The sequence below is a fragment of the Siphateles boraxobius genome, unplaced genomic scaffold, assembly GCF_051911475.1.
Source record: "Siphateles boraxobius isolate OS27281-9 unplaced genomic scaffold, OSU_SipBor_1 41, whole genome shotgun sequence".
Lineage (NCBI taxonomy): Eukaryota > Metazoa > Chordata > Actinopteri > Cypriniformes > Leuciscidae > Siphateles > Siphateles boraxobius.
Window position 1 is genome coordinate 5022372 of NW_027509042.1, and position 27773 is coordinate 5050144.

Sequence of the window (27773 nt, forward strand, 5' to 3'; positions counted from 1 at the left end):
CAGTCATATGAAAAGTCACTTAGAAAGGCAGTCGACATAGAAAAATCTGCACAATTCCATCAGGAAGTCCAAACAAAAGAACAAACAACACAAAGTTTTGGTCTGGGGCTTTATTGATTTAATTTATTAAGATGCTACATAGTCCAACAAAGTTGGGGTTTCTTTATATACCATTATAGACTACTTGACTAGGAATATCAACCTTAATTTTCATCTTAGACTCATTATTTATATACATACAAAACGGTCACCTTCATGTTTACATTGTATGTGAAGGTTTGGGGCACTATAATAAGGTTTTCCTTTAATTATGAGCCAGCTGATTGGCTGATAGGCCCCCAAATCCCTCCCTCTCCATGGCAATCATACTCCTTGGTGAACTATACATAAACTGCAGTCCAAAAACCCCAATACCCTGAATGTCTCCTTAAGTTACTCACAAAGCAAAGTTTTGCCGTTTGTCAATATCGTAAGCTCCTCTGTTCTTAGAAATCCAATATTTAGCAATAAGATGATTAACTGAAACAAAAGCTTCTCAAGGAGGGGGGTAGAAGAGAAACATTAAAGAAAAAGACACCCCCACAACACCAAACTATGACACAAATACACATCAGGTCAGAAAATGGTCCCCTGTAGGAAGAGTCTCTTTTCGGGTGTCATTTCGTATATTTCACAAAGACCAGACCGTAGTGCATGGGAAGATGACATTCTTTATATGTAGTGCATTTTTAATATAAACAGTTCTGTGCAATAAAAGCTTTATTCATAACTTAAATCCAAACAAACGACTAAATTAACATCAGAGGACAGCAAAGAAACAGAGGGCTCAGGAAAACAGTGCAGAAATGTCAGGAGTGTTTTTTAAAGCCTTATGCTGCGAGATAAACCAGTGTTGTGTACATTTCAGACCACCGACAAGGCATATCGAAGCCATGCATTTATCTGGAAATGAGGTGTAGGCTTGGCATGGCTAAAATACAGGTTACAATACTCACACGTGTCAGTTTTTAAAAGAATAGTTGCCCTCAAGAATAAACATTTCATCACGGTTTACTCCCTCATCATGTTGTTACGACCTCATATTAATTACTTTCTTCTACGAAACCCAAAAGTGCAGATTGTCTGAGCTGCTCTTTCCCATAAACGTGGATGGGGATTGATCCAGAAAAGATCTAAAAAGGACAAAAATTTAAGAAAAACACCATACAATTTGTGTACCATGTTCTAAACCCAGGCAATAGCTTTGAGTGGAAAACAGGCCAACCGGCTAAACCGTTTGACACTCATAAACTCATTAAAATATCAATTAATATGCCAAATCTCATTTACATATCACACCATATGCAAAATCTCAAACATCAAATTGTATGCCAAACGCCATGAACAAATCCAGTCCATCTCTAACACAAATCTATTCGTATGGCTTCAGAATAGTGTGAAAGATCTTTGGACTAGTTTTATGATAGTTTCATGACTATTTTTGTCCTTTTTCGCAGCAACATACTGTAAATCATGTATGGAAAAGAGCAGCAATTCCTAATATCTTGTTTCACAGAAGCAAAAAATTTGGGGTTGGAACAACATGAGTAAATGATTATAAAATGTTTAAGCCTAGATTTACTATTCCTTTTTTTTGTTCTTTTTTGAAGGGGTAAAGTGAGAGGGGGGTCAGTGTTAATGGACCTGATGCTGAACTCTCCTCATGGCATCTTCAGATAGAAAGTTCATAGGGAGAGAGACCTTCAACCAGTTGCATGTACATGGTGCATCAGATATTACGCTTAGCAGCTGCACTATTATTGTATATAATAATGACTTGATCAATAAATTAACTCAGGTCGACAGGCAGAGAAATGGAAACAGAGGTGTGCTAAAAGGGCCTGAAAAAAGATTTCACCTATGGAGCAGCTTAATAAAATATAAAGTATTTTTTGCTCTAAACAGAGCCATGTATTCAAGCACATATCCCTTACCAAAAGAAAACAATAATAAAGAAAGGTGAAAAACCTATTCTGTTCCTGACAGGGAAATTTGTTTGTGCAAAGCATCATCGGAAGTGTTGGTTTCAGAGACATCAGCTCTGCGCCTCACCGACATACAGAGAAATTTTGTTTCAAATGGTTTTTGGAGCAAATGAATGGGTGAACGGCCAAAAGGGTTTCACCAACACTTCCCCAGTAACAGCAGTTTGAAATATCAGTCACTAACAGTCCATTTCTTCGCTGTTGATTTAAGATGTCTGAAAAAAATAAAAAATAAAAATCACCTAATAGTCAAACTGTATTGACAAAGCCACTTAAAAGTCAGACTTTGTGGTGGTTTTGTCTTAAAAGTGGATTGGCGGGTGTTTGCAAGTGAACATTAAATTGGCATGAAACGGTGATGGTCTTTTAACAAAAAAAAAACTTGCAAAAATGCATGTTATCTGATTTGTCAAGGAAATGTATGTTAAATCATAGTACTTGTTGGTACTCAAACATATCTGCTGGACTGAACGGAAGGGGATGGAAGATATAAAACACGTCATTTCAACAACAGTGTGACTGGGGAAGATACTAGAAGGCTTGTTTTTATCAATTACCTGGAGAGTGATTTAAAATATACAGGCTAAACTTCAGTGAACTGCTGCTTTAATGCAGGATGTTTGGGAATGCACAAATTAAATGCACATGTGACACTTTTCAAAGATGTTTAGCATTTGTATACAGATTCAATTTGCTTCTTACCCATTGAAAAAAAAAAAGTGCTAAACAACATTCACTCTAGCACAACTCAGTCGCACATCTGGTGTTAGAAAATCCCTACAACATTTTAGTGGTTAAAATCTATGATATATTTGAACTTGCATCAGAAATAATTAAGGAAGAGGGCCAGAATGATTTCACAATTTTGAGGCAAGAGCTGTGCCAGATTACTATTATTTTTTTTCTGAATTTATTTCTTTGCACATAACATGATGAAATATCTTGATCTCTTTATTAATTTTACACACCTTGCTAATCCAAAACTACCCCAATGATATGGCATTCGGATTAAACGAATTCTGCATTGGTTACTTGTCTGTTTTGTTTTAGTTTCATCCGCAATGCATGCTTGTAACACTCTCCTCTTGGATTTTACAAGGCCAACTTGCCGACGATGACACCCACAACAAAAAACAGCACAATTAGAGCGATCACCCTGGTGCTCAGCCCCTCCTCCTTCACTCTCATCGCTGAAGAGGAGTGCGGAGCGGTCATTGCTGTGCTCTTCCTCATCCGCAGACCATCATCTTCCTGCTGGGGAAGTGGAAGAGAGAGATAAAGATAAAGACAGTTAGATGACAGAAATAATCTCGAGAGTTATGAAAAGCGCTTTTGGGCCTGCATGCGTCTCATTAAACAAGCAGCAGTAATGGTCCCCAGCTGCAGCTGATCAGTAAGGGCAAGTTATCTTCAGTTCCGACTCTTGATATGCTCAACATCCTGTGGCCGTTACAAATTTGAGCAATATCTATAGAGAGCAGAGTGATGGATATAAATGTAACGTTGCTTTTTTCAAGTGTTTCTTAAAGGTACAGCAGACGAACACTGAACATTTTTATTCTGAAATTATTTTTTCATGAAAAACTCAAATAGGTCAAATAGGCACACACAAAAAAAAACATTTTAAGTGGACATCAGTGGGAAGAAATTAATATAAATTAATGATATAAATGCTTTAAAGCGAATACAAATTTTTATTTTTTCCTGTAATTCAATTTGAGACAGTATTTAGAGTAAGTGCACCCTTAGATTCCACTTTCAATCTTTTTATTTTGTTTCAGTCTATTGGTAATTTGAGCATCTTTTTCATTGCCTCTAAATCAAATGAAGTGACCACACAAGAATAGATCAAAAAATATTTGTGAGTAGAAATCCTCATATAATTTCTATTTCCTCTAATTTACAGTATTAAGTTGTTATACTTCATCTAAATTCAAGAGATTACCACTTTGAATTATGTACACTACTATAAAAATTTTTTAAGAAACTTTTATTCAGCAAGAATACATTAAATTGAAAACAGTTTCCGGTAAGTATTAACAGTAAAGATTTGTATTGTATATTTATATGTCACTGACTAAAGATTTTTTTTGTCTTAATTTGAGCCATTACTCGACTAGTATGACATTTAGGATATTATTTGAATTACTTAAAGGTCCTGTAGGACATCTGGGAAAATGCTAGCAGTAAAAGCGTACGTCCCACCCTCCCTGCAAATCGCCATCCAAAGCCAAGCCTCCTGAAAGCATGAACGCGCATAGCCAAGAAGACCGGAGACAACGTTACTGCAATACCAATATCATGTGTCATTCAACTGTGAGAAAACTTTATAGTACAGTTAGTAACACGACAATACCAAACATAAACAAATTCTTAAAGAATAAGATGCAGCAAGTTTTCGGTTTGTTTAGCAAGCAAAACTTGTCAGTATGTAATAATATTTCTTGCATGACAGGGTTTCCACAATGAGAGTCTGCTTGGCTCCGATGAATATATATAGATCGTATATCCTTTGCCAGTGCCACCTGTTCTCGGTTCAGAAGGAAAGTTGGGTTGTTGCTGCTTGCCTGCCATTCTCGCTCAGTGTGCACAGCGTACGTGTACGCGCTAATGACTTGCGTGGACAACCTGCGCAGTGGTGTGCAAACATACACTGAGCGACAGGGAACACATGCTATAGACTAAGTCCACAAGCGTAGTAACGAACTTCCGCTATTGTCAGAAGTCTGCATATCAGTTTCCGGTTAACGGCTGTTCATCCGCATCTGCTAATAAACAAACCAGATGAGTGCTGCTGTTGTACGAAAAAAAGAGTTCTTAAACACATCACAGTTTCTAAGAACTGTAGGTGGATCTATCATCTAACCCTCGTTTCACACATACTCTGTTTGCAGTGTGTTTTGCGGTCATAGACTGTAAAAAGGTTGCGGTGCAGGAGCAACGCGTGCTAGTGCTTTCACATATGATGCGTTTGCAGTGAGTAACTGATCCGCGGCTGTACCACAAACACATACTTACTGTTTTTATTTAAAATCCAGAAGTTATGCTGCAACTTTTATTTTCAAAAAAAGTTAAGCATTGCGATTCTCTTTGTAATCATATACACTCTTTAATGGACGTATGCTCGTTTAAACACAATTTAAACAACGCAAGTTAGGGCTATTATTCCATGCATTACCTATAGTATTAAGTTGCTCAATATTTAAATATCGCAAATATTTCAAATTAAAACTTAAAATTGACAAAAACAGCCGACTCGCATGCCTTTTCTTTTGCATTTAAATACAATAGATCTTGCATGTCACAAAGAACTTGTTGTTCCACCTCCACGAATGGGACGAGTGTTGTTCGCCTTGTTGAAGTAAATTGTAGTTTTCCTTGATTTACCCCGGTCTTCACAGTCTTCAGATGACTGTGAAAACCGGTATATAATTAAATGCATTTATGGTGAGATTACTACATTTTATTTAATGAAACGAATTTATGGTGAAATTACTACATTTTCAGGCATGTGAGTCGGCTGTTTTTTTTTTTTTTCAATTTTAAGTTTTAATTTAAAATTTTTAACATCGCAAATATTTGACCACTTGCTTGAGCAACTTATTATATGTATAAGTAATGCATGGCATTATAGCCCTAACTTGCGTTGTTTAAATTGTGTTTAAACGTGCATACGTCCATTAAAGAGTGTATATGTGTACAAAGAGAATCGCAATGCTTAAAACTTTTTTTGAAAATAAAAGTTGCAGCATAACTTCTGGATTTTAAATAAAAACAGTAAGTATGTGTTTGTGGTACAGCCGCGGATCAGTTATTCACTGCAAACGCATCATATGTGAAAGCACTAGCACGCGTTGCTCCTGCACCGCAACCTTTTTACAGTCTATGACCGCAAAACACACTGCAAACAGAGTATGTGTGAAACGAGGGTTAGATGATAGATCCACCTACAGTTCTTAGAAACTTTGATGTGTTTAAGAACTCTTTTTTTCGTACAACAGCAGCACTCATCTGGTTTGTTTATTAGCAGATGCGGATGAACAGCCGTTAACCGGAAACTGATATGCAGACTTCTGACAATAGCGGAAGTTCGTTACTACGCTTGTGCACGTAGTATATAGGACCGTACTCCGGACCGAACACAACGATTGAACGAACATTTTGTGGTCCTACGCCTTCCACAGATGACATATATTTATAAAAATACATTTAGACCGTTTAACAGAGCGATTGCTATCAGCATAAGGAGACTATCAACCAGCATAACAAAAAATGTTTCGGCAAAGAATCACCTACGGCACCTTTAAATGTATAGGCCCGACGTGGGGTTAGGGAGTGCCATTGGAAAATGGTTTCAGATTCAAGGCTGAGAAATATTATAACATTGTTCTACATTGCAGAGAAATAATAAACCATAATAAACATTTAAAATATGAATTAAGCGCTCAAACGTACACAAAGCTTGCTGCAGCGCACCGACAAAAATAATGATTATGAATGTATCAGAAAAAACAAATCTAAAGACTATCTGAACATCTTAACCATTTATTCATAAATTAGTGATTTCTGAGTCGGCTGCAAAGAGGATAGTGGATGTGAATTTTGAGAGAGTATGCAGTAAGCACGGTACTAATTTAGCTTCCACACTCAGAACAAACACTTGGATATGTGCCTAATAATAGCGCAGATTTATCTAGGATAGCGTTAGAGCGAGTGGGCATGTAACGTGGCAAACGTTAGGCTACTACTTGCATGTTTTAAAGGTCGATGAATGTTAGGCGAATGTTTAAAGGTATATTAGAATGATTTCTAAAGGATCATGTGACACTGAAGACTGTAGAAATTATGCTGAAAATTCAGCTTGGCCATGACAGGAATAAAATTATAGATTTAAAAATATTGAAATAGAAAACAATTTAAATTGTTATAATATATGTTTTCATTGTATTTTTGATTAAATAAATGCAGCCTTGGTGAGCATAAGAGACTTCTTTCAAAAATCATTCAGAGGCCAAAATTCTGAACGGTATTGTATATAATGTACTTTTAATGCAGAATTTTGTATATTTGAATTCTGAGTTTAAAAGAAAATAGCAAAAAAATATCTAATGTTTTAAAATATTTATGACTATTGCGGACAATGATATTTATGAGAATGCAAATAGCAAACACTCACCCTGATCTGTTTGTTCTCCTCTCGTAGCCGCTGCACCTCTGTCTGCAGTCTTTTACATTCCTCCATGATCTTCTTGACCTCTCCATCATCCAGACTGGAGGCCATGGACTTCATAGACAATGTGGATGATTCCGACTTTGAGAGACTGGCGGATATCTTATTGCTTTCCATTTCATGCTGTGGCCAAAATCAGGTTCACACACAGACAGACAGACACAATCATAAGCAAATGCATCCAAAAAGAGCCAATAATCTGTTTTGCTTAATAGTTTTAGGAGAGCGTATCATGAATGTAGTCACTCCTGCTGCCATTTCACACACTGCATACAGCTCAGAGCTAACATGAGGAAAAACATGAAAACCATCCACTCACTGTTTTCTCATTTTCAGCGGGCATATCAAAGACACATCTCAGCTTGGAGTCCATCAGATCCTCGGGCTTGGCGTCCTTCCACTGCAGGAAAGAACAACATCATGTGTAAACAAGAGCCTACATTTGATTATACACCAAATAAACACCTCATGAGCTGTGTACAAACCCTAGCGACCGGCTTACATACACAACATTTTTAGGCATCATAGGAAGATTTCCCCAGAGAAATGTAGATGATAAAAAGTATCGCTAGAAAATCTCTGAAACAATTAAAAATGCACAATTTACTAAAATATTTGTGTGCTTTGTACTAGTTCTCATGCTTGTAACAGCATTGATACATTAGCCTAGCCACAAGCCACCTGAGCCAATTGTGGACGCTCTGCATTAATAAGTTGCCCATGAAGAGAGTTTCAAAGCAGTCATCTGCGAGGTCTCGGATCTTAAAAAGGTATCTGGCTATGTAGACAGCAGACAGTGAGGCAGCTCCCTCGGGTTTTGGAGTTAAGCCTTGGAGCCATCAACAAGGAATAGTGGAAATAGTTCAGGATAGTGAATAAGCAGCCAGATCTCTGCTCTACATTTTCTATCCGCTGCTTCTTCCTGACGTTTTCATAACCTATTTACATCATGCCATTACATCTGCTCATGCACACAAATGTTCAGAATGATCTATTTTAGAAATTTCTCGGACCCTGTCAAAAACTGGGGTTATGTGACAATTGCTTGTATTACTTGAACAGCAAACTCACACCCCTTTGTATCACAGTATTATTGCAGCACACTTTTGTTGAAGTCTGTATATTGAAAAACTTAAATAAAATGCAAAAGACTGTTTTGTGTTGTTATTGTTAACTAAAACTTTTTTTAAAAAATTTAATTAAGCTGAAATAAAATACAATATAATTATCAGATGGAACAAACACAACTGCAGCTCTAAACCTAAAAATTAAAACCTAAAAATAAAAGCTAATTAAAAAAATTATTAATACATACTATACTACTATATAAATAAAGCAAAACAAATAACACTGTTCAAGGCTGGTAAAAACATCAATCCACCTGCAATTACCAGTTATAAAAGTACATTTTGGACCCCACATACAAGACATCAAGAATGGTTTAATAATATGTATATATAAGGGGAGTATAAACCTTCAGAAAGCAGGTGGTATGGATCAGTACTCACCACTCCCTCAGTGTCGGTCATGTCAGGTGGGGCCAGCAGAGACTGTACCATGAACTTGTGTTTGCTTTTCTCATTCGGATCATAATCGAACGGTTGCAGCATCACTGTAAGACAAACACAAGAACATGAATACAGTACACATTAAACAATATCTTTAGTGTTTTCCTCATTTTAGTGGGCAAGGATAGTCATAAGAGGACAGGCAAGGTGGGGGGGGGGGTCGGATCGGAAATGATCTGAGCCAGATTTGAACCTGAGATGCCTACTTGAGCACCAAGTGCTCCATGATGGCTCCAACATCTTTTTTTGATTTTTAAGGAATAAAAAAAAACTACAATATTAAAATTTCCAGCAGATAGGTTTCTCAACAGTCCAAGGGCCAGATTTACTAACAGCTTGCATCAGTGCAAATCCTCTTTTGGCGTTAAAAAAACTTTACTAATGTCAGGATTTACTAAAGACACGCAGTGGAAAAAATAGCAGTGAAAAGGTGTGGACAGTAATTTTTGCGGCTGACCTTATTGCATATGCATTTGTTGGAATTTTTCAGATGCAAAATTTATGGGAGGAGAGTATCCAAATGAATCATGCGAGATGATTTTCTAAGGTTTGCGCTAGTCAGTTTGGTGTTTTATCGTGGCATTGTTAAATGATTTAATGACCCTTATTTTATTATGTGATAAAATATTTGGGTGTAAAACATCCATGTTTCACAAAATGACAAAAAGACTTAGCTATTCATTTCATATAATCCCACTACAAATGTTGCTGATAAAACTTCAGTGACCCCAGAAGGGCAATTTTTCTTACAGCTCCTAAACAGTGTTTTTCACGTTAATAATAACACATTCAGCCTTTAACTCAAACCAGGTGTTAGTGTGAGGAAGTTCACGTCTACAACCCCATCATCACCATCCAAAGAAGGCCATGTTATTTGATGTCATTCCAATGAGCAAAAGCTAATTTAGAGCTGTTACCATGATTTACAATGATCACTTTCTTATGCCTGGCGTGCGAGGGCTCTGGCACGGTTGAAATCAGTATTGAAAGACGATTTCACCCCCCATCACCCTTTTTAAAAAGACACCATTCGAATTCAAAAGGGTCTTTTTTTACGTTGGAGTGAATGTGTGCATGATTTAGGAAAACTGCTGCTAAGTTTCATTACAAACAAATGATCTCTTAATTTCAAAGGCCCTCTTAGATGTGGCTACTACTGCCGAGCTCACAGAAGGTGCAGGCCAACTCCCCGGCGAGTTAAAAAAACCTCACTTTGGTTTTGTGTGCCATTATGGCAATCAAGCGCCGTCGATATTGCAAACTGAAAACAGACGGCTGAGACAGATTGGGAATGTCCTGTTTTGTCAGTCCCAATCTTTCTGACTGCACTAGACCGGTATATCACTAGCAGCATCAAGGGGGTATTTTTAAACGCATCAACAGAGGAAGAAGGACTAAATGAGTCTTGACGTGACTTTATTTGTACAGTTCACATTAGTAATATTACTAAAAGAAATGTGCACTGTGCAAATATTCAGAATTCTCACCCATAGCTGTTGCTATCCTTCACGCAAGATGTGGAGGAAGTCAAAGTATCAGTTCAAGTTCACACCATTCAGCTTTGCCATCACAGGAATAAATTACATTTTAAAATATATTACAATAGAAATCGTTTATTTAAAATTTGAATAACACTTTACCATCATGTCTTCTAAACATTAATTAATACATTACCTAAGGATGAGCAATATTATTAACCTTTGTTCATGTTTGATAACAGTGCATTAACTCAGGTTAACAGATACATATTTTGATAAGTAAATCTTTTAATTAACTTTAACTTAGATTAATGAATGCTGTAGAAGTATTGGTCATTGTTAGTTCATGTTAACTAATGTAGTTAACTAATGTTAACAAACGAAACCTTATTGAAATTGTTACCATAATATTTCACAAGTATTTACTGTATTTCTGATCAAATAAATGCAGCCTTGGTGAGCATTTTTTAATGGTAGTGTTTATCAATTGTCACAGTAATGAAAACAGCAATAGAAGCTACCGCCCACGGTGTATGACGTTATATACACATTGAATCGCAAATGAAAAAAACAATTAATTTTTAGACTGAGGGTGCTAAGTTTTTACTTTGCTTTTTTGAAAATGTTAGCATACAGATGACAACACTGTCAAACGATCCACATTGACACCAATCTACGCAAAATGAATAAAAACGCTGTATTATGCTGCCAGGCCGTTAGTTGGTGATGTTGTGTTGTATAAATGAACGGTCAAAATGCATTAAAGTTTGTGGTAAACAGTGTTGTGTGAATGTGAATTTAAAAATAGATTTCCTGAGATTTTTTTCAATGTTCAAACTGCAATCAAATAGACAGATGTGAGTTGAATGTGCTAAAAAAAATTTTTTTTTGCTAAACAAAGCCAGAGACTTTAAGTATTAAGTGTTATTGTCTTCTTGAACAATAAAATGGGCAGCTCCATGCTGACTGACTGTGATGGACAGTTCGTTCTGGCAGATCACTACTGACACAATCCAACAAGAGCAAGGCAGTGATTTAATACAGCACAAGAGCATGATTTCTTTAACAAAGAAAATCTTTATGTGATTCTTAAATTTGCAGAACATAGAAAATGTTAGCCCGAAGACGGTTGGAAATTTACAAGAAACAGAATAATGAAAATTGATTTGATTATATTTAGCCATTTATGTGATTGACCCGATAATATTACAAAATATTAACTAATTTACGCTCTCAGGTGTGCATACTTTTGATTAGATATCTCTAATGTGCAATGTAGAAAGATGAGAATTGTTCATGTACAGAAAGGTCTTTCTGATCTCCTTTTTTGTTGTGAAAGCAACCATATTTGGCGCAATCTCAGTCTTTATGAGCTGTCTGCACGTACTGTTCTTTCTTGTATTCTTAAGAGAACTATTTCTAATCACACAGAGCTTGTGTAGTCACAACTTGAGTGGTCATCCTCAGGGCTGTGGCTTGTCTGGGTGTGGGACAACTGCAGAAAACTGTCGCCCTGGGCCACGTGCATTCAAACAAAACACCTGACTGCAGACAATCGTTCCTCAGCCTAATTAACTGGATCCCTGGAGATAAAAAGCAGAGCAACTCCATTAATTATGAAACACGACCTCGGAATCCCCTCGGCAAAAACTATGAAGTCTAAATGGAGAGAGAGAGAGAAAATGTGAGGAAATCCAGACAACACTAATGGTTTAGAGAGGCGTACTTAACTTACTAAGTTCCAAAGCAAAGGTTCTGAGTCATGACAGGGTATTTATTAATAAATATAATCAACAAGTAATTTGATATTATCATGACAGGATTATAAACACTAAGTGATTAACCATAATAAACCATATTCAGCATTAAGTTTACTGGTGTCTCCACCTTGCAGTTAAAGAAATAGCATGTAAAAAATCCCAATTGCTGATCTCTTCATAATGTTTGGATTGATGGGTGGATGGAATTATAAAAAATGAAGACTTAAAGAAGATGTTTAAGAAAAAAGAAAAAAACAATACTCAACCTATTTCCTGTTAACCTGCAGATTGTCACAATCACTATTATCAGTAACCACAAATATATATTTAAATTGGAGTTACTTCACTTAGTGCAGCCAGAGAAATGTTGTTGCTGATCAAATAAAGGCATAGAAGTGTTACATAATGGTGACATTTATGTGAGTGTTAAATAAGTGTGTAATCTGTTGACAATGTGGAAGTTGACATACTGTATAAAGAACTTGACAAAGTTAAAGTTTCTTCAATCATAACAGATTCATGAGGGATTCAGAGCTTGAAGTTGTTGCTTTTGAACTGTCAACAAAAAACTTCACAACCCAGACAGACAATGATGTTTGAGAACGGGTGGAGACGTGAGGCTCGTCTCATAGGTCTGGATAAAAGTCAAAAGCCCATTAACCAAAATCCATTGTAGATCCCCTCTGATAAACACGCCAGGGAAGACTAAAAAACTAGCTTGTCATCGATTCAAATACAGTCAGAGCTATTGCACATATTGACAGGGACCAGGCATCTCACCATGGAGAGAAATCCCAAAACATTGGAATCAACACAGAATAATGAGAGCAATTTAAGAATGTCCATGAGATTCCAAGAGGCTCTGAGAGTTTTCCTAAGGTTAACTCATTTGAAATCTCAAAGACTGTTGTTACAAAATTATCTCTTGGTTATGTAAAGGCTTCCATCATGCACAAAGGGTGCTGTAACATAAATGTCTCCTTCATTTTGCCAACCAAAGTATCTCACAGGAGACGGGTCAAGTGTATTCCAATGACTTAATTGGCTCATTTGCATAAAGTTACATATTCTCATCTTAGAATACGTAACCACATCACTTAGGACACGGCCATATCACGCCGTCAACAGTCACTCTTGTTCAATTCACATCATAGCTTCTGGTCGTTTTATCACTAATCACTGTTGGCAAAAGTGCCTTCAAATCTAATATTTTAGCATTATTTATTTACCTTTATAGTTTCATTTTAATTGTATTTATATACATAGGCTTATTTTTATTTCAGTTTCAGCCATTTCAGTTCTTCATCATACGCTTTATTTCTATTAGTTGCAAAGGCAGCATTTCTAGTTTTTTGTTTAAGATTTTCATTTAATATTTACTTTTTAATTTCATCTTTTTTTAATTACTGAAAATTATTTTTTAATAGTTTTTAGTAAACCAATTTTTTTGGGGGCGATTTTTTTGTGTGCAGTTTTTGCTCAAAAACAACAAACGGTCTGTGTTTCTGATGAGTTGATTCTCTGTAAATTCACACATACAGAAACCAGGAGGTGTACAGAAAAAAATGTGTCTGCAGAATACAAGTCAAGCTGTCAAGCTCACACAAACAGATTTCCTATCACACATCGACAGAAAAGATCAGATATGACTCACTATTAAACAATCCCTTTCAGAATTGACCTAAATAATCAACTGCTCATACTGATCAATTACCTGACAGAGTTAATGATCATTTGATAGCAACGGCAATTTTAAGCACTTGGTTCTTTGAAAGACCGCTAATGGCGTTTTCATTACAAACATCTGTCATATGACACACAATATTGACATCATCCTCGTCAAAATGGTTCCTCTTGTATATCTACAATATACAGACTTGGAGCAGATGAATCATAGCACTGTATTTAATGTAATGAAACTATATATGGCTCTGTATCTGCAACAGTGTAAAAAAAAAAAAAGTTATTAAAGGAAGGCAGTGCATGTGTTCCTGTAAATGGAGAGCATTTCTATTGAGTTTATAACAAAGCAAGCAAAACAATAAATAATATTAATATAAATTAGGCAAATATAAATAATAAATTACAAATTCATATTAATTTTAAATAACTATTATTATTAATTACGACACAAGCACATCAATAAATTATATTAATATAAATAAGAAAAGGATAATCAATAAATAAACATAAAAAATTACGAAGTAGAGGTAGTAATAACAATAACACTTTTATATATGTGTAAATTAATATTTATTCTTATTTAATATCAACACTTTAATATCATATTTAATTTAATTCAATTCAATTCATCACAACCTCTCCATTCAACTTGGTTCATCAACCATAGCTCCTTCCAGTATAGCCAGAAATCTTGGGAGTTGTGATTGTTGATCAGTTAAGCTTCACAGACCATTTTTCTACGATGGCCCGGTCCTGCAGACTTGCTTTATACAACATTAGGAAGATTAGATCTTTCCTAACGCAGCATGCTTCACAACTCCTTGTCGAAGCTCTTGTTCTATCCAGACTGGACTATTGTAATGCTCTCTTGTCAGGCCTTCCAGCATGTTCTGTGAAACCTCTTCAACTGATCCAGAACGCCAGAGCAAGAGTGGAAGAGAGCGCACATCACACCTCTCCTCACAGGTTTGCACTGGCTGCCAATAACCACTTGCATCAAATTCAAGGCTCTGTTTGCCTACAGAACAACCACTGGCTCTCTGCACCTTTATACTTAAAGTGAACGGCGCTTGGTGGTGCCATCCCAAAGAGGCATAAAATCAATCTCACGGACCTTTTCCTTGTCTGTTCCCTGCTGGTGAAATGGCCTGCATAACTCGATCTGAGCAGCGTTCAAAGAACGGCTTTAAAATGCGAGATAAAAATGCGACAATATGTATCATAGATGTAAACTATATGACTCACGATACAGAGTTAGTTTTATCCAAGACTCAGCTTACTGCATTTATAAAGTATAAATTACCCAAAAATGTCAATTCTGTCATCAGGTACTCACCCTCATGTTGTTGCAAACCTGAAAGATTTTCATTCATATTCCAAACATAAATGGAGATATACGTTTTATGTAATCTGAGAGATCTCGGGCCCTACATTTAAAGCCAATTCCCCTAAAACTTAAAAAAAGATAATCTTATCTGTGTAAGATATACAACGAATGCCTGCATTGAAAGTGCAAGTGTACTGCGTTAGAAAAACAGTACTACACTAAACTACTAATATAATGTATAATAATGCAATGTGGCAAAATTTGTGGGTCCTGATAATGCCAAATGTCTGATTTTATCAGTAAAAAAGGGCTTACATTATTTATAGGCTATGCAAAGTATAATTCTGTATGAGATTCAGAATCATGAATATTTTTATTCTGTGTCACAATAGTTTTACTGCTTTACCTGTTCTCTCTTAGGTTTCAGCCATCCCAATTAAAATTCAGTTTTATTGTTCAGACACACCTAGTCAATTGTGAATTTACATACAGAAGGTTCAATTAAATTTTGTTAATTGTCTTTATTAAGTTGTATGTACAACAAAGTTATTGAAAATTGTTAAAGGGACATTGTGTAGGAATTTCTCCCATCTAGCGGTGAAATTGTATTTTGCATTCAAATGAATTGTGCTCTCCAGCGCCTCGCTTTTTCCAATGCGTGTTTCATCTACGGTAGCTGTTATGTACCAAAAAGCTATGACAGGATGTCTTCTAATAGCACTTTGTCGAGTTTTCCTTCGGGTGAACAGGTTTGTTATTTCAAACAACTGCAACTTGACAAAACGAACACACGAATGTTACAGTATGAATAATAACAGTGCAATGCAGCCTTTTAAACTTGCCGGGGCAGTGAAGCGCCTCTCACTGCTCTGCTCTTCCGTTTCTGCTGCTTTCAGTCTCGTGACACTGGCTCTGGCTCAACGAAAACGCGTTGTGGAAACGCATTGGCCTATTACTTTTTGAGCCGCTCTGCTATTATAGTTTTTTATTATTGGCAGAGGTATTTGTGCACTGAGACGCATCTCTTTGTATGTAACCTGCCTACGTCACAAACCACCCCAAACATCCAATAGAAAAATTCAACTACAGTAGCCACCGTTCAACCTAAAGAGGGCAGCACTCAGACGTTTTTACACCATATATTGTAGAATTAAAACACTTTATACACAAATGTCAAAAAAGTTACTTGAATCAATGAACAGTACTAATAAAGCCCCATTCTTACAGAACATTAACTAAAAAAAGTTGGTTTAGGGTTTAGTTACCCTTTAATATTTTGGAAATAAATCTGCTATTTGAATTTCAGTTTCATTTTTAAATTTTGTTCAAAATATTGTGATGCGTATCGTATGATGAACCCAGTGTCGTGATGCGCATCAAATCGTGAGCTGAGTTTATCATTACACCCCTAATAATATTAATAACAACAACAACAACTATAAGGCAACAACATTCTTGTCGTCATTTGGAAGCTTCGACAGTTTAAATCAATAGTGATCAATGCTATCAAAATGCTAATTTTAAGAAAAATGAGGTGCATTTACCGGAGACGTTGATGGAGGTCCCGGCATCAATCACTCCGCTGTTTGGCCGCACGCAGTACCGGCGCGGTGCAGTTGTCTTTACTTTAAAGCACACATTTCTGTCTGTGGGATTAGCGAGCTTTAGGGTGGTGGTCACCACATCTGTAAATGGACCTGAGGGGAGAAAGACAATTCAATAATTATTTAAGGACATTCAATAATTGTTACATTCAAAACTCGGCTGTTGCTCTGTGGTTGTTAGTGCATTGCCATGCAGTTGCTAGGGTGTGCTGGCTGATGGCTTTCTGCAAAAACATCTCAAACAATATCTGCAGCAAGACTGCTCTAAGTGGCCACATCGATTTACAACCTTGTAACCGATTTCACCCCACCAAGTCATAATGATTCGAGACAAACCACATTAGTGGCACATTACAAAATTAGCGGTACATCAAAGGCCAAAAGACCACAGAATTGTTCTCAATCCTGGCACCTGTTTTAGACTGCGGCAAACCAGGAAAATGGAACAAAGAGAATTTGTTCTGCCAAAGGTTGATGCTAATCAGTCCATATCACAGAATCAATTAATGTAAATGTCTGTGGTGATGAACAGAGACTTAAAAACTATATGGTGAAAGAGAGAAGATTTATACATGCTTTTCGTCTCTTTGGCTTGCATTTTAATGACATTTATTTCCAACCAATTCCTGATGAAATCAAATCATTTTGAAAACCTTTTTGAATATTTCACCCGGAAACAAGGTTGAATCATTGATATGGAGTAACTGGGATATATTTTTCACTGTAACAACAAATAAAATAAAAATGTAGAAAAACAACAAGGCCTAAATTTAGTAGTACTGTAAATATGTTTGTATAAACACTATAAATCCAGGGATATCTTTTTTCTATTATAGTCAACATAAAACAGAATAATTTGCAACACATTTTTTATTTCCATGAGCAAAAACAAATAAAACAGGACTCTTTTATCCATCAGGAAGAGCAAGTTATTACAGTTTGATGACTGATTACATAGATAAACAATGAAATTGTGCACAATATAACCATAAATATGTGTTGAGAAAGTAAATCGGGACAATTTTGATTTCACGTTGACAACCATACATGTTAGTTCTGTCTCAAACATCCTTCACCCTTTGTAATATGGCAGCACCACACATCAAGTATGCAACACCTCATCTAGGTTAATTCTATTAAACCAGTTAAATTATTGAGAGGCTGAGACACTTGAAACCCATAGAGAGCCTTATGTTGTTTGAGCCTTTATGTTGTGTTACAGAGGAAAAGACACAGACAAACTAAGCATCTTGGGCCTTTAAAACCTTAAAAGAGAGACAAACATTGCAGAAGGCCTAATAATGGACTATTCTGGCCAAAAGCCTTACGCTCCATGTCTTTTCCATTCATATAGACCTATACGGAGAACCTGATAGAATTAGTGCATAAGTAATTGCAAAGCATGAGTCATGCAGAAAGGCATCATTATCTGTATTAATTTTATTAGGTAAATGACATCATCACCGATCAATACCAAGTGCCTAAGAAGAACAAAAAAATATTTATGAAAAAACAGCCCTTTAAATGGTAGGGCCGGGCATTTGGAGTCATTTTGTAATTAAGTACTCATAAAAAAGGGTTATCAATTAATCTAAAATTATAATCTAAATGAAAAATAACTAGTATGACTTACAGTAAAATTACGGTTTTATTCGCAAACGTCACTACACAAATAACAGCTTTTGAATTAAGCTGACATTAAGATCAGATTTAAAAATAGGCAAAAAAATTGAAAAGCGCTTGCACCTAGAGCTTAGAATTGCAGTAATGCTGCACCTTTATAGTCACCTAAATAGTACTTTATAGTTACCATATAGCCATGTAGTCTCACTTTAATGCATACATATTTTTCATAAAAGATCCTCAGTTTGACCTCTAGAGTCAGACTGAGCATCAAGAAAGTTCTAGGATATTCTGCAGACACAAATATGATTCCCTGAGCACCTTAAAAAACTCACCGTACACATCATTTAATGTAGTAGAGGTTTTCCTGCCAAACAAGGTACAACGGCGGAAAAGCCTCGAGCGATTATGCGTGCATTTCGTATAGCTCAGAAATACCCAACACATCTGTCTGCAGTGATGCAGCGTTCATCTACAGGGAGAGATACTTGGCATCCGCACGTGTGCAGATGTGACTCGTCTTTCCAACTCTGTATTTCAACATCTGCCTCTCATTTACACCCTACTTTATAGCCCTAAAACATATTTATTTCAGGACCGTTTCATGATCATTATAATAATTCAGTTATCCAAGGTCTGAATCAATGAACACTTATATAATTTCACCAAATAGTTCAAGGTATTAGTGATTCTAACCGGATGGAACAGGCCAAAAAGGTGCAGCCCTGATAAATCAAACAGACATCACCATATTTTAACAGCTTTGCCCCATTACTATACCTGGACCACCTCAAAATCTCAAACTGCCCTTTATACTTCCTAAAATTACATTTAATTATTGGCTGGAGGTACTTCCTGAACTCTACAGACGAGTCTCCGCTTCAAACGCTTTAAATATAAAGTGGCATGCCTGGACGGTCGGGTTATTGTTACCTGAAGTCACCTGCTACTTGAGAGCATCACTAACTTTTCAATGAAGTGTATTGTAGGGGGGTGGAGTCTGAGGCAGGAGGCGTGGTGTAACTAAGATGATTTTGGCTTCTTTATGGTGTATGATGACCCAGGCAGGAAGCCTTCTCTGGGGGAAGCCTTCTCCAGTGCTGAGAAACAAATGCATTGTACCTCACTTATAAAACATAAGCCTGCAACTGAGCTTTGGACTACACCTACCAACTCTGCAGTGTATTTGACATCTCTTTAGCTTTGATATAATGTCAGCTTCATAATGTAATGTCGGCTAAATTAACTCTTGAAAAACAAATATGTCAAACTGTCCTCAATTGTGCAGTACTTCTTTTACATTGAATTTGTTTCAATTATGGCTATATATATGTGCGAATTAAATCATGACCCATAAAATGCATGATACTAAAAACAGAACATAAAGATGCATTTTTAAAAACTACATTTTCAACTTGACAGCCATGTGACGCTTCTATTTATTTGAAGATTATATATTAAGTGTTTTCCCCTGCCAGAGAAATCTAACAAAATTAAGTGAGGTTAAAATTAAAGCTTATTTAGAAATGGGGAAAAAAGGAAAGAAAAAAATATGTTAATAAATAAGCTTGCTCTCTATTGAAAATGTTTCTAAACCCTGTTTTGTAAATAAACCACACTAAATTTAGTTCACTGACATTGAAGATTTCATGTCGTATGTCATTTTGCTTCATAAGCAAATGTTATCCTTTTTTCAGGATACTGAAAATCAAGCCAAAAATACTGAGTAAGAAAATTATTTTTGCAACGCAAGCAGCCCATAAGGCTTTTGTATATATTTGATTATTCTAGTGTAGCATATTCATTGTCTGATAGATAGATTGTTTTATTTAATGCCATGTCAGCATCTAAGGCTATTTTCATGGCAAAAATTAAATGACAAAAATACAAATATCACATAAATATGACTTTTTTTAGGCATAATCTTACTAAATAAGTCCTTAAGTGAAATAACTTCATAGAAGAGCATTCTAAAACATGGATAGAGTTGGGTCTTCCCCTTTAAGCAAAAGGCATGAGTCAAACTTGTATGACCTATACGACATCTGGTGAATACCACTTGATCAGATCAAGATTTAAGAGTGATTAAAAGTCTGTTCGAAATTTCCGGATGAATTTCATAAAGCTTATTATTCTTGCACGTGTTCCACTCCTCTTGCCACTTATCCAATATATACCGATTAATAATAGGTCAAACTAAAAATTAATATATAAGTAGTATACCTAAAAGTCTGTCGGAAACAAAAACATTTGGACAATCACATCAGGTGACAATTTTACTGTAACTATGCACTGCCTTTGAATCAGGACAATTTTGAGGAAGCATTTTAGAACTGACACAGTGGGACCAACTGAGGCTAATCTTCCTAAATTTTAGTGATTGATTAACAACCAAAATGAAACCTGGAAGAGAATGACATTATTCCCAGCATAGACTTGATTAAATGTCAACAAATGAGCATTTACATGATTACTAAGCAGCCCTTTTAAATACCAGCACACACACTTTTGAAGACATTAGCATTAACCAATTGCCCTTATGGCCCAGTAGGGCTGTCACTTTTTATTCGATATTCGAATATGCATTCGAACATGACGTGAAATATCCGTATTCGTACTATAAATAAACTATCCGGTTTTTAAAGTGCCATGTTTAGCGCATTTTTTACAGTCTATGATTAGACCGTTTTTTGTTTTTTTATTATTGTTTGCCATCTCATCCAGGAGCAGGCGCTCTAAACGTATTGTATCTCGTAGAAATTCGAATATATTCGAATACATTACTTGATATTCGATAACCGTTTGAATTTGATTTTTCTCAAAAGTGACAGCCCTATGGCCCAGGTGACATCAATTGAAAAAGTAGTTCCAGAAGAATCGTGGACAAGAATAGTATTGCTCAACAAGCAAGATCACTAAAGGAAAACTAAGCAATAAAAAGGTGCAATGGTTACACGCATTAACTTTGAATTTCAATGCTTATCAAAAGTTTGGCTGTTGATAAGCAAAGATCAGATATGGCTTGTTGTAAAAAACAACTTTGTGAGTGAGCAGTTCATTTCAGAGTTTATTACTGAATAAAAAAAACTAAATGCTGGTTAACATGAAACTAACAAAAAACGCGACAGGAACCATTAGATTAAACAGTTTTAAGAAAATATATTGATAACATACTAAATATGTTGGGGAAACCAAATGGCATTCAGCATTAGACTGGCATTGATATTTAACTCCTATAACTAAGAGCATGTCTAATGCAGGGTTCAGACTACACAATATCAGCCCGATCCATTAGATGTAGGGTGTCATGCTGATTCGTAAATGATAATGGGCATCAGGACGCAAGAATTTATTGTTTTATCTCGTATAGTGTCAGTGTGTCATAGCGGATGACAACCGTCGCCACATCTCCAATGCTTCGACGTCCCAACAGAACTAGCCTGTTTAATTTTTTACGGTGCTCCACGACAGGTTCCGACACATCTGTGACACTGACCAATAGGAGCACAGAAGCTCTTCCATACACAGCTTTAAATCATGGCGAAGCAAAAGAGAGACGATGTCATTGGTGCTGCTAGGTGGAATTATGCAATGGAGAAAAGGTTCGTGGAGCTACAATACTCCTGCCTGATGTTTCGACGAAGGACTATCACGACGATACAATAAATGTTGGCGAATGATAGTGGAGGCGCTTCAGCAACCCGGGGAGAACTGGAATTAACATTAAGGCTGATTAAGTTTTCTTGGGTGCACGTGGCAAAAATGACGTCATTGTACCATTGACGGAAGTGCATGCGACCCCATTTTGTGTGGCGGTGTGCAAGCAATTTTTCTGACTTTCAGAGTGGCTTTGCTTCCGAAGATGCACGATCTGGAGGCGAATCTGGCCGAGCAGGTACGTTTGTACCGGCACCCAGTTTGCGCGTGTCTAGATTAATTGCTTACAATTACAAATGAGCCTAATATAGCATAAATTAGCCCTTTTAATGAAAATATAGGTCCATGTTTATTAAAAAAAAAAATCACAAATGAAATGAAAATTTTGGGTAAATTTTGAAAATATTTAAGAGATCATTGTAATTTAGTTTTAGATATGTTCTCATATCCATTTATTTAGTTGTAATGTCACAAGCAATAATCTCAAGGTTAACTGGATTTCACATGATTCTTTTGTAGTGTGGTTTTGGTGAAGTGAACTGTCACATGTGTACCTTACTTCTCACTACTGATTCCTGACTGTGAGTCGCCCCCTGTCGTTTCAAAGAATAGTACAACGGCGAGCGCATTAAAGGGTTAGTTAGAAAATTCTGTCAGTAATTACTCACCAGTAATTTCGTTCATCTTCGGAACACAAATTAAGATATTTTTGATGAAATCTGAGAGCTGTCTCACTCCTTCATAGGCTGCAAGGTAATTGCATCTGCCGGCCCAGAAAAGTTAGTAAAGGCATCGTTAAAATAGTCGAAGTGACTACAATGGCTCAATCTTAAGTTTATCAAGTGACGAGAATACTTTTTGTGCGCAAAAACAAAATAAATAACAACTTTATTCAACTATTCATTTTCTTCTGTGTGGGCCTCTGACGTGAGATCATGAGAGCGCCACGACGCATGTGCGAGAACTGAGGAGACGCAGATGGGTCTCGATGTAGTGTTTAAAATGGTTCTAAAGTGTGCATTTCCTGGATGTCAGAATCATATAGTCTGATTTGTTTCTGGTCTACGACACGACAAGAATTAAGGAGACAAAATCTTATACTCTGACACAGAGACTATCGTAACAGACAAAAAAATTGTGTTGTCTAAACCTGGCATAATGTCCCCTCACAGGCTGCAGGTGTGAACAAGCAGTAGGAGAACCACCCTCATTTTTAAAGGGGACATATCATTAAAATCTGACTTTGTCTGTGTTTAAAGGGTAACTAAACACTAAAACAACTTTTTTTAGTTAATGATCTGTAAGAATGGATCTTCATAAATGCTGTTCTTTGATTCAAGTAAATCTTTTGACATTTGGGTATAAAGTGTTTTAATTTTCAAATATATGGTGTAAAAACGGCCTCAACGGAGTGCTGCCCTCTTCAGGTTAAATGGAAAGCTCTTGAAGTAGGGGTACTCTGTGACGTAGGGTCCTCTGTGACGGTACTCTGTCACGCCCTTGGTGCGAGCTCACCACGCCCTTGGCAGCCCCTGGTATAAAAGCATCTGGTTCCGTCAAAACTACTGTAGGGAGTCAGGAGTTGGAATTACGAGTATTGAAAACGATCGTCATGATGTGAGTGAGCCTATACTTTTAATCACAATTTATGTTCCTTAGGCTAAAGTTAACCCTCTGGTGTCGACAAACGCGCGTTTTGCTGGATATTTTTTTCACATAGCAGCAAAATATACTGAACGTAATAGTAATAATAATCCTGGAAAGAATTATCTCAAAATTACTGAATATAAAATGCAGTTAAGACCGCAGTTTGAGCCAGTGGCTCGAATTGATATGGCTCTGGCCCTGTGTCCACAGACAATTCAACATCCTCCACTTCAGGTGAAGCTGGGGGAGAAAAGTCCTCGACTTCAAATGACCGCTCTGTTGCAAAGCTACTTGCGTCACTCTAGTCACTCTCCATTTTAGAGTCTGACAGCAGCTGTCAATTAATCCGCCTCTGCGGGTCTCAGGTGCACGCCCCCCCCAGGGGATTAGTTACCCTGGTCAGAGCCTGACTCCACCCACTGGCAATATTTGAAAAATGCTGGAAAAGTGGGCACAGCCCAGCGGAGGGGGGCGTGCACCTGAGATGCATCTCTTTGTATGGAACCTGCCTACGTCACCTGCAACCGCTACGTCACGAACCACCGCAACCACCAATAGGAAAATTAAACTGCAGTAGCCACCTTTCAACCTGAAGAGGGCAGCACTCAGACGTTTTTAAACCATATATTGTAGAATTAAAAAATTTTAAACCCAAATGTCAAAAAAATTACTGGAATCAATGAACAGCATTTATGAAGCTCCATTCTTACAGATCATTGACTAACAAAAGTTATTTTAGTGTTTAGTTACCCTTTAAGTGCTATAATCAGGTCCCCTGTGCATCTACCAACCCTGAAAACGTGAAAAGTGACCAGTAAAAGCCTTTCTCTGCAAGCATGTCAAAAATTAAGCAGATCTGATTTCGCTCCCCTTCTGACGTAGGAAGGGACTCTTATTATAATATTACCGCCCCTTAATCTGCACGTTTCAACCTAATGGTGGCGCTGTGGGTGTTCTCAAGCGAAAACAGTGTAGCAATGGCAAAAGTTCTAGCAATGCAAACTTTTCTGTCGTTTCTGCACAGACGAGCACTGAACACTATTGGACCAAAACATGTCACAGCTGTCTCATAAAGACCTCAGGGAACTGTCAACTTGTGTTAAAGTTAAACATGACAGTACATGCAATTCCATGAGATTGATCAATGTAACTCCACAACAACTACATACATGTATCCTCCACTAACCATTCAGAAATGTCCATGTACGTCTAAAAGTTACAATGTCTTCCTGAGTCTCTCTGTAAGGCTGCACTCCGCTATGGGTTATTTCTTATATTTGACTGAAATTCACGCTTGTTATTGATGGAGTATCTGAAGCTCGTGTAAAGGATCGGCCATCTTCTGAACGGGGGAGGGGAGCAGCAGCTCATTTGTATTTAAAGGGACACGCACAAAAACAGTGCAATTTTGGTTACACCCAAAAATGGGCAACTTTGACGAGCTATAATAAATGAACTGGGGGGTATTTTGAGCTGAAATTTCACAGACACATTCTGGGGACACCAGATTTATAAGACTTGTGAAAAGGGGCATAGTATGTCACCTTTAAAGTACTTACAAAACAAGTAACTAAAGACATGACATCACAAACAGTAACAACATTAAATAGTTTTACAAAACGTCCCTTGCAAAATCCAGACAATTCACAAGGTGTGTCCTGACAGTTTACGAAAAATGTAAATATGCCCAAGGTAGGGTGACTAAAGAAGGAATGCTGTTTCACTGATATTGCAAGTTGATTTGCCAAAACTTTAAAATTAGAGCATCTTTTAGGAAAACAGTCGGTGTGATATTATTTGGAAATATTACTTTTAGCAAATAAAGTTTCAGAGGGAGGAAAACGCTCTTTTGCCCATTCCCAGCAAATGCAATAACTAATAAAATATATAGCTTGATTTCAATACCAGCTGCTTTGGATTAAAGTGTCAGCCAAATGCATAAATGTAAATGTGAAAGTTGAGCTCTTTGCACTTTCATTGAGCTCCTTAAAGGGGCAGTCCCTAATGATAATTCTGTCATCATTCACTCACCCTTACACCATTCCAATCAAAACCGGTATGACTTTTACTCTTGTATGGAACACAAAAGAAGATTTTTTTGGGGAAATGTTGAGAACAAAACAATATTGGAGCCTGTTGACAAAGGGTGATCACATGGGAGGTGTCAGTGCCTCCCTAGCATTCTTACTGGCTGATTTCTTGCAAACTTTAATAAATAGCATGCTAATGTAAACATACAACAACATAGCAATGGTCTCCTGTCGACAGTAATTAGTTTTGCCAGTCCATGAAATGAACCCTGAAATTGTGAAAAAATCAAATTTATAAACTTACATTAGGCTAAAAGCCCGAAACCTTAAAAGTCTACAAAATGGCAACTTGTTTCACAAAAATACTTAAGTTTGTTTACGACATAATTAATATCCACAATATAACCATGTCAGGTGGAATAATAGTGCAGGTGTCTTTTAAATGGTGCCGATGACTTCCTGACTGGAAGCAGCATCAAGGTAGGTTGTTGTCAGTGTTGCCAGATTTCGCTAGAAAAAAATGCGACCTGTTCTGAAAACAATAAGCCAAAAATAATCGACTTGCCCGACCGAAACAAGTCAAAATAAGCGGCCCAGTTCTTCATGCTTACGAAAGAAACCATTTCTCATTCTGATCATCTGAACACGAGGAGAAATGAGCGCTCGCCTTGACAGCTCACTCACAGCGGTCATTCAATCAGAGAAATATAACACTAAATAACGACATACACACTTTTTTTATGCAAGTAGGCGAAACGTTAACAAGCAATTATACGCTGCTGTAAATAAGACTAAAATAAAAGCAACATGCCATTTTTAAGCGACTGTATGAAGAAAAGAAAAAAACGTAACGTCGCTAATAATGAGCGAATATGGCAACACTGGTTGAACTGCTTCATACTAACCGAATTAACCAGCCCACCAGTAGAGCCTGTATTTTAAGGCCTAAACAGGCTAGCTCGAGCTAACGTGATATTCAGTCTTCTGTTAAACCTAGTCAGCACTTAATATACTCCTTGTGAAGCGGGATTGATGTCTTTCTAATTAGTTTGGCGCGATTTATCATTACGGCGCTGCGCCATATTATCATTATTACTACAAGGATTAAGGCCTGTCAGAAACGCCATCTCACCGCCTCCTTCTGCCCTGAACCCCCTAAAGAATGACCCTCCCTCTTTGTGTTGGGCGTTTCAGGCGCTCGTCCACGGCTGTGTCAGTCTCTCCACTCACCTCGAAATCTCAATTCGTGCTGTGGTTCTAGAAGCAGGACCTGCTCTGGCCTGGCCATCTCCCACTGCGCTTGAAACGCGTTCAGACTGGCTGCGCTGACGTCCACTCGGACTGACGGTGACGGGCTTGACGGTTGAGGCTGTTAGGCGATGAGGACTTCTGTTACATTTATTTGAAATAAAAACTCCACAAGGCAGTGGAAATAGCTCAGTTACCCGATCCACTAGCGACTGTTGTGATGCAGCAGGAAAGGGACTGTGGGAGAGAGAGAGGGAGGCTGGCCGTGACGTCACTGCCCCTGCAGTACTCAGTAGTGGCGACTGATGTGAGGAGAAGGGTGTAGTAGAATGAGGGAGGGGTGGGCTGTCTTTATGGGTCATCTGTCATGAACCATGTTATGAAAATGTTACGATAACTTTGCAGTGTTATATGAACAGTATATGCATTTGTTATATTAACATACAATGACCACTGAAAAAAATGCTACCATTTTTATAATTAAAAAGTTTTTTTATTATGTTATATTAGGCCTATATATAATAAAGAAAACTTTTTAATATTCATCCTAATATATATATATTTTTGTATAATTATTTTATATTCAATGAGCCTTATGTTTAAGAGACATGGAATGTAAGCTACCTAAAGCTACCTGAATTATATTAAATTAATAATATTATTTTAAAAACTGTTTAATACTTAGACTTTTTATTATTTAATATATATCCTAATATAACAAATATAATTAAAAAATATATAATTCATATAATTTGTAACATTTTTAATGACCCTTATATTTAAGAGGCATGGGATATTTGTACACAAAAATAATAAATGGCACTGCAAAGCAATTAAAAAGGTAACTAAAAATGTTCATGTTTTTCGTGAACCACCAAATTTTTGATATATATT

General features: G+C 36.9%; 1 protein-coding gene across 2 annotated transcripts; it reads right to left on the reverse strand.

Annotated features, from left to right (window-relative positions):
• Nucleotides 1–95: 95 nt before the first annotated feature.
• vapb (VAMP (vesicle-associated membrane protein)-associated protein B and C) lies at nucleotides 96–27179 on the reverse strand. 2 transcript variants are annotated; one of them, XM_077197937.1, is made up of 6 exons: nucleotides 26862–27179; nucleotides 16615–16767; nucleotides 8763–8866; nucleotides 7574–7654; nucleotides 7201–7377; nucleotides 96–3278 (listed from the first exon to the last, which is right to left on the reverse strand). In XM_077197937.1, exons 1-6 carry the CDS (start codon nucleotides 26917–26919, stop codon nucleotides 3117–3119), a joined length of 735 nt encoding a protein of 244 aa, XP_077054052.1. In that variant the 5' UTR covers nucleotides 26920–27179; the 3' UTR covers nucleotides 96–3116. The 2 variants fall into 2 exon arrangements, with proteins under 2 accessions (XP_077054052.1, XP_077054053.1); XM_077197938.1 differs by having other exon boundaries at nucleotides 96–3275; nucleotides 26862–27176.
• Nucleotides 27180–27773: the final 594 nt, after the last annotated feature.

Bases quoted from the DNA above. Each gene is read 5' to 3' on its own strand.
- vapb (XM_077197937.1), bottom strand. From the start codon at position 26,919: ATGGCCAGGCCAGAGCAGGTCCTGCTTCTAGAACCACAGCACGAATTG. The intron at 8,867-16,614 runs GTAAATGCACCT...TTTGTCTTACAG, and splicing joins GACCTCCATCAACGTCTCCG to TGATGCTGCAACCGTTCGAT. The intron at 7,378-7,573 runs GTGAGTGGATGG...TTTTGGCCACAG, and splicing joins CCGCTGAAAATGAGAAAACA to CATGAAATGGAAAGCAATAA.